The sequence below is a fragment of the Cyclopterus lumpus genome, chromosome 13 (genome assembly GCF_009769545.1).
Source record: "Cyclopterus lumpus isolate fCycLum1 chromosome 13, fCycLum1.pri, whole genome shotgun sequence".
NCBI lineage: Eukaryota > Metazoa > Chordata > Actinopteri > Perciformes > Cyclopteridae > Cyclopterus > Cyclopterus lumpus.
Window position 1 is genome coordinate 6,068,970 of NC_046978.1, and position 13,547 is coordinate 6,082,516.

Below are 13,547 nucleotides of genomic sequence, written 5' to 3' on the forward strand. Positions count from 1 at the left end.
ATGTTGTGGACAGTTTTACGTTTTTTTTAGCTGGCAAACTGACCTTTAATGGCGCTGCTCTTTCTTGTTTCCCATCACATGACCTTCTACCTGATCTTACATAAATATTGCGTCAATATCAATATTGTGAATTAGCAAAGCATGCCACAGGAGAAATTGGAGGTTTAACGAATTCAGAGTAAGTCTTGGCAAAGGAGGAAAGGATTTTCACAAAAGTAAAACATGATTAAGCCAAAGATAACATTGACTGCAGCTGATACTGAAACCTAAGATTGTTTAGATGTGTTTGCAAAAGTAGAATTTCTGTGTAATGGTTGCTGGCAAGTGATGTGTTTAATTAGAGCAACACTGTTTTCCACAAGGAAAGAACACGCCCTTAGCTGTGTAAACCATAAAAATGTGGTACACAGGGAGCAGATTTAATACATTTTAATACATAAATATCTAGATATGTAACAATAATGAATATTTAAATTATGATTTATAAAACCCCATACATTAGTAAATAAGAATGATGGTACCATTAGTTTAACTAACAGAATTTAACACAAGATTCAATTTTAGATTCCACACAAATTTGGAAAAATAGGGAAAACTTGAAAATGTTATATTAATCAATTAAATCTTAATCTCGGAGAGTTCTTCTCAGTGTACAGGGACCTATTATTTTATATACACACAAATCAAATGATCAAGTTATTTATAAATGAAACATTTATTGGACTACATACTAAACTACTAAACAAAATAGTAATGAATAAATGTTAAATAAACAAATTGAAGGGGATGAATAAAGAATGTGATGAACAGTACAATGAATAAAGATGAACCAGAACTAAATGAAAAGGATTATAGTGCCGAATGAGTATTAATTAAATCCGTTGTTCAAGTTCATACCTTAAATTTAGCTTAAAACAGTTATGCACTGGTCAGCAGTTGAGAGTTTATGAAGCACCAGGGAAGATTGTAAAGAACCGTAATATGTTTAAATTACAATTTTATTTAGATCTTTAAGATATTTCTATCTGAGGTTATTTTATTCCGTAATTTAAATATATTTGGCCTCGGAAACATCCAACTAATTTACATCTGTAAATGGTATTGTTTCACCTGACGGCTCTGATGGGCAGATGGGAGGTTAAGGAGCAGGCAATGGTGGCTTTCCTCTTGGGACATCTAGATCTTGTTGGATGATGTTGTTTGAATTGCACTTTTCCATCTCTCGCTGGATTCGTCTTTCGGAACCTGGTCGTCTTCTTTGTTGAGGTTCGGCTTGAACCGTTCTTCCTTGTCTTCATCTCTCACAGCAGGATGCTGAATCATCTTATCATCCTCCTTCTTAGCAGCAGTGTTCATTGTCCCAACTTTGCTAGTTTAAAAAGTCTGTCATCTCAGAGTCTTTTCTTTTAGTCTCTTGCTCTCAATAGTTGCTGGAATAAATCTTCAGCACATTAGACTGCACGGGATTGCCAATGTCGACAGGTCGGGAACACAGTACCAGAGAAGAGGCGGAACCGGCAGAGCCATGAGGGAGAGATCTGGCGTCCAGGATTCATTCATCATAATTGTGGTATTTTAGAAACCAGGTGACTAGGTACTTGCTTCTCAAGTCAGCTGGATGTCCCCTCAGACGTTCCTGCTTGCAGAGGGCCTTTGCAGCTGCAGACAGACAGAACTGAGCCTTCCCCCTCCTCCGGGGCCTGATATATATACACAATATATATATATATATATATATATATATATATATAAAATACAGGACTTACTACGATTAGGTACATTCAAGTACATTTGTCCTTAAGTTGTTTATTACAATTGAATGCTCTCTATGTCTTCAGGAATGTGAATGACTGTAAAACCACAAAGGTGGGGTCAGCCGTAAAGGTTCGAGAGCCATGGATCACCCAAAGTCCTAGCTTGAGTTTGTACAGGCACACGGTGAATTGAGTCTAACCACTTGGTGCCCTTTGGGTCGGGAGAGCAGTTCCTGAAAGAAGTATTAGTTCAGATTCTGTCACGGACATTTCCGTTTTTTGATCTCTCGGTGGATATCCACTACAAGGGCTACACACAATGACATTTCATGAGCCACATACCATAAGTAAAGATCACGCTTTAACAATGTACACACTTCAAAACATTCTCACACCTTGCATACACACATTTTGTGATTGAGCTTTGAGAATGATTAAGAAATATGGCAAAGAGAGGGATAATTTGGGCACATCTCAAGTCTCAAGTGAGCTCCATATTATAGTATAATAAAATTGATAGGGATGTATGTGTGTAACCCCTTCTTTGTTCAAGTGTGATTTTATGGTAGTGTGAGTAAATTTGACCATCTACATCAGGGGTATTCAATTTGAATTGAAAACAAAGATCTGAACCTCATAAGGTCCAAATTGCATTCTGTAGCCTATCCGTATGTCTATCAAATAATTCAACACTGCATTTCCATGTCATTTTTATTAGGATGCTTTTAACATACAGACACACTGAATTTGTATGGCAGTTATATAGAAAACAAATCTATATCTACAATGAATTGAAGGCCTACATTTCAAGAAAAGAATCTTCTGAATAAAATAAATGAAAATGGCTTCTTTTTATAAAATGTGCAAATAAAACTTCAAGCAGCTGTTTTTGTCTCTTAAAAAAAAAAAAATAACGGTAATGCATTTAATTTATATAGCGCTTTTCGTGATACTCAAAGACACTTTACATACCATCCTAAAAGCTAAAAAAATAAGAATAACTAAAATTACAGGTAAAACAAATAGGGACTTTGTCAGTTGCTCGGACCCTAATAAATAAAAATAATAAGAACATAGAGTAAACAATCACACATTAAAAGCAGTGGGTATTGGTTTGCGATTTGAATATGGAAAGATCAGTGCAGTTTTCCTTTCCTAGAGAGAGAAATGGGTCTCTGCCTGTTCTGCCAGTAGTTTGAATCTTGGCTTGAATGGAGTTAGTGCCATTCTCACATGCATAGGTGCTCATTGTTGAATGTGGATCGCTACTTGCTCTTAATAATGTTAAATGCTAAAATCAAGGTGTGTCGTGCTACTCAGGAAAGACGCAGTCTGTAACCAGAAAGTAGGCTCACTTGCTTCATGCTCCCTGCTGCCGTTGCTCTTACGCAGATTTTCTCTCTCGTAAACTGTCTTTGCACAGCAAATGGTTGACTTAACTCTCTCAATTGAGTGAATCTATTTCTGAATTAATTTGATTAGCTGCGTCTGTAGCTGCGACCGTCGGGCGGAAAAACAACGCTCTGTGGAGATTATCGCTTATTCTCATTATGTATTAAGAAACTGTGACAGGTCCTTCTGTTCGGTCCGCTATTTAGTGATGCCTGTTCTTCAAAAATAAATAAGCTACTATACCTGTCATACATAGACCATACAGACCAAGGGCCAGTTTCATGATTAAACATTTAGCTGGCGCTAAGACTTTATGCCTGTTTCTATTTGTGTAGGTTTAACTTCAGTTGATTAATCTTCAGTCAACTATTGGTCCCTGAATCTCTGCTCTAACAACATTGAGAGGACATGTGGTTGCCAACAGTCACATGAGGTGGCTGGAAACCATTCACTTCCTTTCATCTGCTTTATCTTTCTGCCTGTGGGTGATATCAACCTGTGACTTCTCAGCACATGGGATGGCTATTTAAATGACAACAGGGAGGCAAAGGTTACCAACAAATAATCCTTTGAATGCATGTTATTTAATTTCTCACTGTTCTGTAATCTTTACTATTCAAAAAGAGTCACGGCTAATACAAAACACCTGAAAGTCACCATTGTTCAGCCATGTTTTTTTTATTTTTACAAAGAAAATACAGTATCATGTGAAATATGTTGTAACTTGTAACTTTATACTTAAGTAAAGTATAACTAAGTTATCAGAAGCACTGCTACATTCTCAACTGTAAATATGGATTTTTGGTTTGTAATTCCTCTTGATGAATTTTATGTTTGGCATCATTTTAATTTCAATGTTATCTGTCAATAAATTGACTTGACCTGTAACTATTGATCAATTTGCTTGTGTTTGTGTGTGTGTGCAATCTCATGCCGTGTAAAGAGAGCAAGACATGCTGTACAAGAATGGAGGAAAAAGAGGAACAGAAAATGTCAAACATGACGTTGACAGATATATTACACAGAGTGAAAATAAAGAGGATGATATGCTTTATTCTATGTAGACTGACTCAGATACACCAAATCCACCTACTGTAGGTGAAGCAGTCCATGTTGCATCATATAGCTGTGGGGGACACGCACATCCACAAATCTACCACTTAACACACCTACCTATGTTCTATCCAAGAGGTTGGAAAATAACAAACATGTTTTTTTGTTCTCTTGATAGCAAAGACGATTATGCATGAGTGTGAACAAACCATTTATACAAAAGGATGATTCAATTAGGTCAACCTCATTCATCAGGACACATTTAACAAAAGGGATGGAGTGGACTGTTTGTGTGCTCCACTATGCTGCTCATATTCTTCTGTATGCTGGTCTTGTGTGCAGATGAGCGTATAGGAGGGCTAATAGTAACGTGACATGGATTATGGCAGATGATTCCTTGAAACTTAATAGTGCGTAGTGGTTTTGCACGGGTTATACCAACATACAGTATAGAACATGCACAAATACTTACTCTGTTCACACACAGGAATGTGAGTAAACATGCACATACTGCTAATGCAAATATGCACTTTGTGTAAGATGATTTTCTCTCAGGTTTGGTGCAACACTGTTCTACCTTGAGGCATGAAAAAAAATCACATAATTTTCAAAGGTCAAACACAGAGAGATTTGAAGCCAAAGCCAGTCAAGGTTGATTTATTTTCTTCATTAATGTTGAGTCTCAGACTAATAACTTGTATTGTTCACACACATTGTGTTTACCTCAACATTATCACGGCTTAGAGTAAGTGCTTTCTGTGCCCTGTAATGCCCTCGTTGGCTCTAAATGATCTTTCCCAAATGTAATATAGAGCTTTAGGCTTTGTAATTATCCTCAGATGAACTTTTCTGCTGCTTTTTCTCATCAATTTGTTTTAGAACAACTCCTCTGGCTTTAATATTAGGAAACTTGAAACACGCACACAGAACGCAGCTCAATATTTCACTGTTGCTTCTTTTGTTTTCCTTATTCCAGGAGAGATGTCAATACAATGAGGAATCAATCATTGTGTGATTAGCCCTATAAAGTCTGATTAAAGGTCACTGACTGTCGAGTATCATGAGAGCTGATGATGATCTCCAGATGATTCCAACTTTAGACACATATTTTTATTTAGAGTTAGTATTTCAAATCTGAATGTGAAAGACAAGGACACATGAGGAAATGATGTACTCTTGTGATGATGAAGATGGAGTTTGTTTGTTTGTGTGTAAAAACTCAAAGTACACATCTTTAGGCTGACACTATTACACAAGCATTCTTAGAATACACACTATATTCTACACTAATAGGATACTGATTACACACCCTCCAAATCCAAACCCTTCATTAATCAATTAGATCCTATTAAAACTGACTGATTTTCAGGATAATCCTCTTTTAGTATGTGCTAAGGATAAAACATACACACTTTTCAATGTTTCAGTTGTAGAATGTACCATTAAAAAAATTTGGATAGGAAAGATATAGAGTGAATAAAAAACAGCTAAAGTTCTCATAAATACTTATAGACCAGTTATACAAGTTTGACATTACACAGGAAAAATGATAGGAAAAATCCACCAAAGCGAAAGCATTGGTTGGCAGAGTTAATTATCACTGGGATTTTATTAATACCGGTATTGAATGGATTATTATGGGAACGAAAAACATGTACAGAACTGATATTTCTCACCGAGTCACACAGATATATGTAATTTTATCACAAATCATTGACCTTCCTATATAATACAATACAATTATTGTTAGTTAAGTTAGATTATGTTTTATTTAAAAATAATACAGTACAATGCTGGCTTAAGTTCAGAAACATCCCAACATAAGTACAAATGACAAAACATGCACCACTGGTTTAGGAATACAATACAATTATTAAGGAATAATAATGCTTTTTCAGAACATACAGATACAAATACAAACAGCAACATATCTGTGCATACCTACTTATATACATGCTTAAACAGAGTGTTACTATAAAAATAGTAATATTAATTTTAGCATCATACTTTAACAAAATAAAGATGAAGATGGAGCTCAGTATGGATGTACTTTCTTGATGTGTGTCTCATATGTAGGTACCTTTTGTTGAATTTGGTCAGGCTGATTCTCTTTGCTGCTGCCTTTTCCTGACTAGCTTTCTGAGCTTAGCGAATAGGAGCTCTCTGAACTTGTCACCCATGAGGAAGTAGAAGACGGGGTTGATGACACTGTGCAAGAAGGCCAGCGGTCTGGTCATGATGTACAGGCCCTCTATGTACATCCTTGTGCACAGTTGCAGCCCTGCCCAGCCCTGCCGAGATGCTATCCTGACATTTCTCAGAACATGGTAGGGAGTGTAGAGAACCAGAAACATGACTGCAGCCGATGCAGCGACTCTGAGAGGCCGCTTGTACGACGTTGCCCTGCGTTGCACAGCCCTTTCCTGGACACGGAGCAGATGTGCAATTTGGTAGGAGAAACCACAAAGTCCAAGCAGAGGGAGAACGTAACCGGTCAAGGTTAGCCCCAGGCTGTAGCCCAATGTATTGATGTCTCCTTTGAGGCTGGCAAAATCCTTGCAGCGACTCCCGTTTCCGCTCTGAAGGTCGTGGACCATCAGTGATACCATTGGAGCAACTTCCACATTGACTGCTAGCCAGCTCAGGGCTGTCACGATCAGGGCTGTCCGTGGCCTCAGCAGGCAGTGGTTCTGTGTTGGGTGTTTAATGAGCAGGAAGCGGTCCATGCTAAGCCAAACCATAAACAGGATGGATGAGTAAAGATTGACATGCAGGACATAGCGGTTGATAACACAAGCATAAGGACTGGTCTCTGATTGGTCATTTGCATAGAGGTAGGAGAGGCGTGGCAGTGTGCAGAGGAAAAGAAGGTCGGAGACTGCCAGGCTGAAGAGGTAGATATTGCAGCTCTGCCACTTTGGCAAACAAAATATGTAGCCAAGTATAACCAAAAGGTTGCCGGGGAAACCAATGCAGAACTCGATGCCATAAAATGGTGACAGGTAGTACCTCTCCAGCACGTCGTCAATCTCTGTACAATTGAGCACCTGGAGAAAAGAGGGGAGGAGAGGAGAGAACAGTGCAAGGAAAAAATAGAGACAATGTCAAGAAAAGGGGACGGGACGGAAGTAAAAGCGAAGGAAGGGAAGAGGTGTGTAATAATATAAACTAAGTCCTATGAACTGTGAACCTTAAGGACAACAGATTCAATACAAACTCATTTTAAATTCAGAGCTGAACACATTCACAACAACATTATCATGGCGTTAATATGACTTACCATGCTGTAGTTCTAGGAGTTGCTGCTAATGTGAGTGGAGAGTGCAACCATGAGCAGGTGAAGCTACTATCTGTACACTGGAAACAGTAAACACTGAGTTATGAGGGTACTGGTGCCTTTAATATGACATGGCTGAGAAAACACACAGGCAGCTGGAGTAACATTTGCATATTAAATATGGAAAGATGATGTTAACCAAACAAAACCTCATAGACGACTTGATAGGTTACCGAATAATGGCACACCCATAATCTGTCTGGTTACTTGGCACCCCAGCAGTGGCACAACAAAAAGTATAAACATACGTTTGTATTTGTATATGTCTTTCAGGACTGGACAATATCCATATTCAAATATGCTACCTTTATCTGTCAGATGGGTCAATTGCTGAACAGCCAAACATTTGTGTGTCAGTGAAACAGCATTGGGTTCAACTGTGCCACCAAATTAATTGTAGCATTGCAAGAGAGGGCAACAGATGAATAGCATTGTTTTACTTTACTACAATTATATTGCAATAGTGAATAGGCTTCGGTAGACATGCCAGCAGTTTATAGTTGGCCTTTGTGTTATTTAACTACTAATGGCATTAGTAGAAATGTGAATGGGACGATAATTCAACAATAATCTGTCTCTTATTATAAAGTTACACTTACAATCTTCTAAGAGCTGAATAATACTTCTGGTCCAAAGCAAACATGGGAAACTGTACTAAAATGTTGGCAATGAGACTTTAAAACTTTCCGGTAACATTATTTTCTTTCTCTGCATTTTGGGCTGCTGAATTCTTAGTTGTAAGCTCTGCAATGTCCCTTACAGAGTCTAATGTCATTTTTTTAATTTTTGTAAATGACTCATTTCTCATTTCTCCATTATTGGTCATGAATGAATAATGTATTTTCGACCTTCTTTGTAATTACCACAAGCGCTTTAAAGTTCCCCTATTTATCGTGTCGTTCCAAACACGTTTCCCCTCTTGTTTTCACACTTGATGTCTGACATTAAATGTTTGTTTTAAATCTGCACGTTTTTCATTATCTTTCACTCTATACAGTAATTAATTTCTCGGCAGCAGCGCTGGCCGACCTCTTGAGGCAATTCACAAAGTTGTTAACCAACAACTTGTTGCTGTCTGTGTATTGGTGAACCTAAAGCAAAAGTTTAATGTACTGCTGCTTTGAGAACAAGGGCACCTTTTCTTTCTAGTTCAAGGCAATACACTTTCTTTAAAAAAAAAACACTCGCTGCCATCCAAAGATTGCAATATTTTGTGTTATGTCATGTATATTCATTTGTTTATGTTTATTTTCAAAACACTTTAATGTATATGTCTAAGAAAGGAGAAGTGTTGCATTGTAAAAATCTTTTGTAAATGGCCATTCATAAATTAACATTGTGACAGTTAAAACTATCGTGCATCTATAGCTAATGGAAGCTTTTAAATCAGACTTGGATGTAGTTCGGAAAAAAAGTATTGCGTTATCTATAGCTATGGCTTTACTTCAGAACATAAATTGAGCGGGACATTATTCCTTAGCATCGAAAAGATCTGTTGTACTGAGTGATATTTAAATGTGCAGAACAAATGGAGCCAGAACAGTCTAAAATCCAAAATTTGTTTTGTCATCATACAGTAACTGTTCCAGTATTTTGACGTATTAAGACAGCCTGGAAAATGGCCCAACATTATTGAAACCATGTGTAATACAACCTCTACTCAATGGTCTCATCCAACTGTTACTCAACTCCCAACAGTGCATCTCTTGTATCTCATGTCGACCAAACCTGAACCTGATTCGATTGAGAAATCTTCAAATGTTCTCTCATGTGAGAAAGAGTCTTTCAGCGATTTAAAATATGTGTTACAACGTTACTGTTTGCCATTTTTTATGTTAATGTTATAATTCCTTCACTTTGCTTTGCAACACAAAGGCAGTTCACTTAACAATACAACAACGTTGATTTTCGTTCTCTTTGGTGTCAACCGCCTTTCACCTGGTTGGATAACACATGTTGATGATGCTTCTTCTGATAAGGAGCCTACAGTATATTTTGGCAACAAAGCTCACAGTGTTGGTCATCCTTTGCAAAGCACATGATCTACTGCTGCGAGACATGTGAGAGACCTTGCCCTGCACAGACGGTAATCTCTGTGGAAAAATGGACATATCCTTAAAAAGTTCCGCCTGGGATCAAGAGTAATCTTTCAGCATTCCTGTGCTTTAGTAGTGCTAGGATGTGTTCTAGGGGAGGCCAACAGCAGGGCGTTGGCGCAAGTCTTATGTTTATAACTGACTTGGGCTAGTGTAACCTTTGGTTTATATGATTTATAAAGGTTGTGATCATGTGTGAATCATTAAATAAGATAAAACTCTATTGGCCTTCCTCCACCTTACACAAAACAAATGTTTGTCCATGGAAAATTCTCAGATCATCAGGCTATCATTACAAGACAGCAAGATGGATGTGGTTCAGACCGGCAGTTTACCATAGACATGCCTCAAGGTTAAGTTTATTTTTGTTTTGTGATATACCTTGAATTGGCTTAATGTTTGACACAAATTACGTTTTCTGTAATGACTGTGATATGTAAATAAAGTTGGCCTCCTCTTGGCTTGTCTCACTTTATTCACACCTAAGTTCAGCATGTTAACCATGTTAATGAATAAGTGTTTTCAATTACCATTTTATATAATGAGAGTGCCCTCTGGTGGCACACCACACACACACACAAAAGTACTGCAAAGAGATTGTCATGTCACACATTCTAGTCTTTTGTAGAATGATATGTCAAATCTAACCTTAAACTTAACTTTTAATGGTTTGTATTATTGTAAGCGACGTGGGTGTATTAGCAGGAATACATCAGTCCAAGACGTTCTGGGTTTTACTCATAACTTTAGTTCAACTCCACATTTCAGCTATCCCGCCAAGTCCCCTTCTTCTCCCCTTCTCCCACTTCCCCTCACACCTCCAGACCGCCTGAACAGCGCCGACTAGTGGTCTTAACTAATACTATAATACTAATAATATGTGATTACGTTTACATCATACAATTTTACTCTTACACATCTCCCGCCCCCTTACAAAAGAAGCGTCCTTGCTTCAAAATAGCTGAATGTATACTTTTGGCACACATACCTATACTAAATACCAATATAAACAGGTGATGGTAATAAACAGGAGTAACAGTGAGGGTTATAACAAGTAGTAGAATAGCATACTTTCCCCATTCATGTTAACATGCTCGTTAATCCACAAGCAAGAACAAGCGACGGTTCAGACAACAGTTCCATAACGTACTGGGGGACGCACACAGCGGCCGGACTTGGTCCTTACTCCATCGAAAACCAGAGACAGTTCACTGGCAGATCCTGTGGCAGTACTCTGTCCCGTATATGTATTATAAATACCAAACTTATTCCAGCAGTGCAAATCATGTACAAGCCCTGACTTATATCATGTGACACAAATATATTCCAGCAGAGGGAAGTATTAGCCCAAAACTCAGATTGTGGACTCAACTCTACAAGTGTCTTACCTTATATTTGTGGGAAATTAAATTTGTGAAGTAATGTAGCTAAAGAAAAAGTACAATAAACCCCTTGAAGTTATAAAATTAACTGAAATAATGTCTGAATGTTATGAATTAAAAATGGAAATGAAGAAATGAAAATGAGAAAGAATTAACCCCCCCACACACACAGACAAACAACCTAAAGGAGAGACCAAAAGGAAACACCAAATATAAATTCTGCTGATAAAATGAGATACAATTATTGGGGCCTGACAACAGTATATGCGTATTAAATTAGACCACGAGATTGTCATGAGTGAGTGTGTGTCTCCTGATGTGAGTGAATATTCCCCTTAGCCCCTGTAGCTTAAAGTGTCCCAGTTCTGCAAGGTGACCCACTTATAGCTTTATCACTATTCTGCACTAATTATCAACGTGGTTCGCGTTTGACAATAAGTTAATTGGATCAAGGCCAGTGTAGAGTGTGGGCTTAAGAGTGTTTTAGTGTGTATCACATGAGATGAAGGCATGAAAGTAAAGGACTGTATATTTTTACTGCATAGAGCTAAGGTTATTGAGTTAGTTTCCAGCACAGGCCCTATTGAAACTGGCATGGCTTTAAGGGCCCGAGCACCGAAACGAAGGCCCTATTTCTTCTTCTTCTGCCAATTGAATTGAAGCCTTTTTGAGGGCTTTATCATATCCCAAAACTCCCCAAAGTTGACATGCATATCAGGACGGGTGAAGAATTTTATATTTTAGGGGTCTTGCATTTCAAAGAAAAAAATGGCTTTGAATATGGTGAAAAACACATTTCTCCAAACTGCTACATCATTTTCATTTTCTGTGGATCATTATTGCATCAATTTGATCATAAGTTATCAAAAGCTTGTTGATATCTCACTGTCTATAGAAGATATGGACCAATGAACTTCTAAGGGCTGTGGCTTAGTATATTAATACATATAACTTCCAAAACACTATAATCACCAAATTTTGAGCAAATGTCCACATTGCATCCTTTAACTTACCCTGTCATTTAAATTTTATTCAAACACTAGGGGGAGATGCAGTTTATTGTCCAATTTCTGAATTTATAGCCATTTTTTATTGTTTTCAGGTGTTATGCGACCAACTTAAAATTTGAACACATGAAGACATCAAAATGGTGAGTTGTCATTGTGGCGTGGTAACCAGTCCATGGTTCCATTTCGTGCAGTTCGACCATGAAAGTGGATGTTGTCGTAACTCCAAGGGACATGCATGATGGTAGATCAGGCCTGAGCCCATTCCCATGCAAGTTTCACAATGTTACCTACTGGCAAAAGAAAATTACACATTTTTACTGATCTACTCCTAGCAATTTCCCCAGATTAGTCTAAAATGTTGTCAGAAAAGCCTTGAGACCTTCATAATGCTTCATTGTGAAGATTGTAAGAATTTCTTAAAGGGCAGTGATGTGGCGGTTCTGTGAATTTCGATCAAATAAACTGATTTGATAAGACTCCAGGCCTGAAAACATCCACAGGCCAATTTTAACTCATAGCGTCACCTACTGGTAAAAGGAAGTTAAAGTCAGTATACTTTGGCTTGCTTCTCTTAGGTTAAACCAGGTTACTTCCTGGCTCTCACTGAGACTTGGATCACACCAGACAACACATCAACCCCTGCTGCTCTCTCCTCGGCCTTCTCCTTCAGCCACACACCCAGACCCTCTGGTCGGGGTGGTGGCACAGGTCTACTCATCTCACCCAAATGGAGTTTTGCTCTCTACCCGCTTCCATTTACGCCACTGTCTTTTGAATTGCATGCAGTGACGGTTCAACTAACCATTGTTGTTCTCTACCGTCCACCTGGCTCCTTGGGAGACTTATTGGAAAAACTAGACGTCCTCCTATCAAACTTCCCAGAAAACGGCTCCCCGCTCATCCTTCTGGGTGACTTCAACATCCAGACAGAGAAGTCATCTGACCTGCTACTCTTACTGTCTTCCTTTGCTCTCTCGCTCAGCCCATCCCCTCCTACTCACAAAGCTGGCAACCACCTTGGCTATATTTTCACCAGAAACTGCTCTACATCTAACCTCACTGTAACTCCACTTCATGTCTCTGACCACTTCTTCATCTCTTACTCTCCCACTCTTTGGAACTGACAACCCTCCCACAACGGACTCTGCACCTGTCCGTCGCAACATCCGCACCCTCTCACCCTCCTCTCTGGCCTCGTCTGTTCTGTCAGCCCTCCCTTCAACTGACTCCTTCTCACTCATGCAGCCTAACTTTGCCACTGACACTCTCCTCTCTACTCTCTCTTCCTCTCTTGATTCTGTCTGTCCTCTTATGACTCGAACGGTCCGCAAGTCCTCTCCGGCTCCGTGGCTGTCCGAACCAGTGCGCGCTAAGAGAGCCACTATGCGAGCATCGGAAAGGAAATGGTGAAAATCCAAACACGCCAGCGACCTGCTCGCCTATCAATCTCTTCTCTCCTTCTTCTCTGCATCTATCTCTGCAGCCAAAAGTCTGTTATACAAATCCAGAATCGAATCCTCTTT

The 13,547-nt window shown here is 38.7% G+C and overlaps 1 protein-coding gene across 1 annotated transcript; it reads right to left on the minus strand.

Moving 5' to 3' along the window:
- Positions 1 to 6,053: 6,053 nt before the first annotated feature.
- LOC117741713 (succinate receptor 1-like) lies at positions 6,054 to 7,521 on the minus strand. The gene is made up of 2 exons (XM_034548922.1): positions 7,480 to 7,521; positions 6,054 to 7,246 (listed from the first exon to the last, which is right to left on the minus strand). Exons 1-2 carry the CDS (start codon positions 7,480 to 7,482, stop codon positions 6,296 to 6,298), a joined length of 954 nt encoding a protein of 317 aa, XP_034404813.1. The 5' UTR covers positions 7,483 to 7,521; the 3' UTR covers positions 6,054 to 6,295.
- Between the last annotated feature and the right edge of the window lie 6,026 nt (positions 7,522 to 13,547).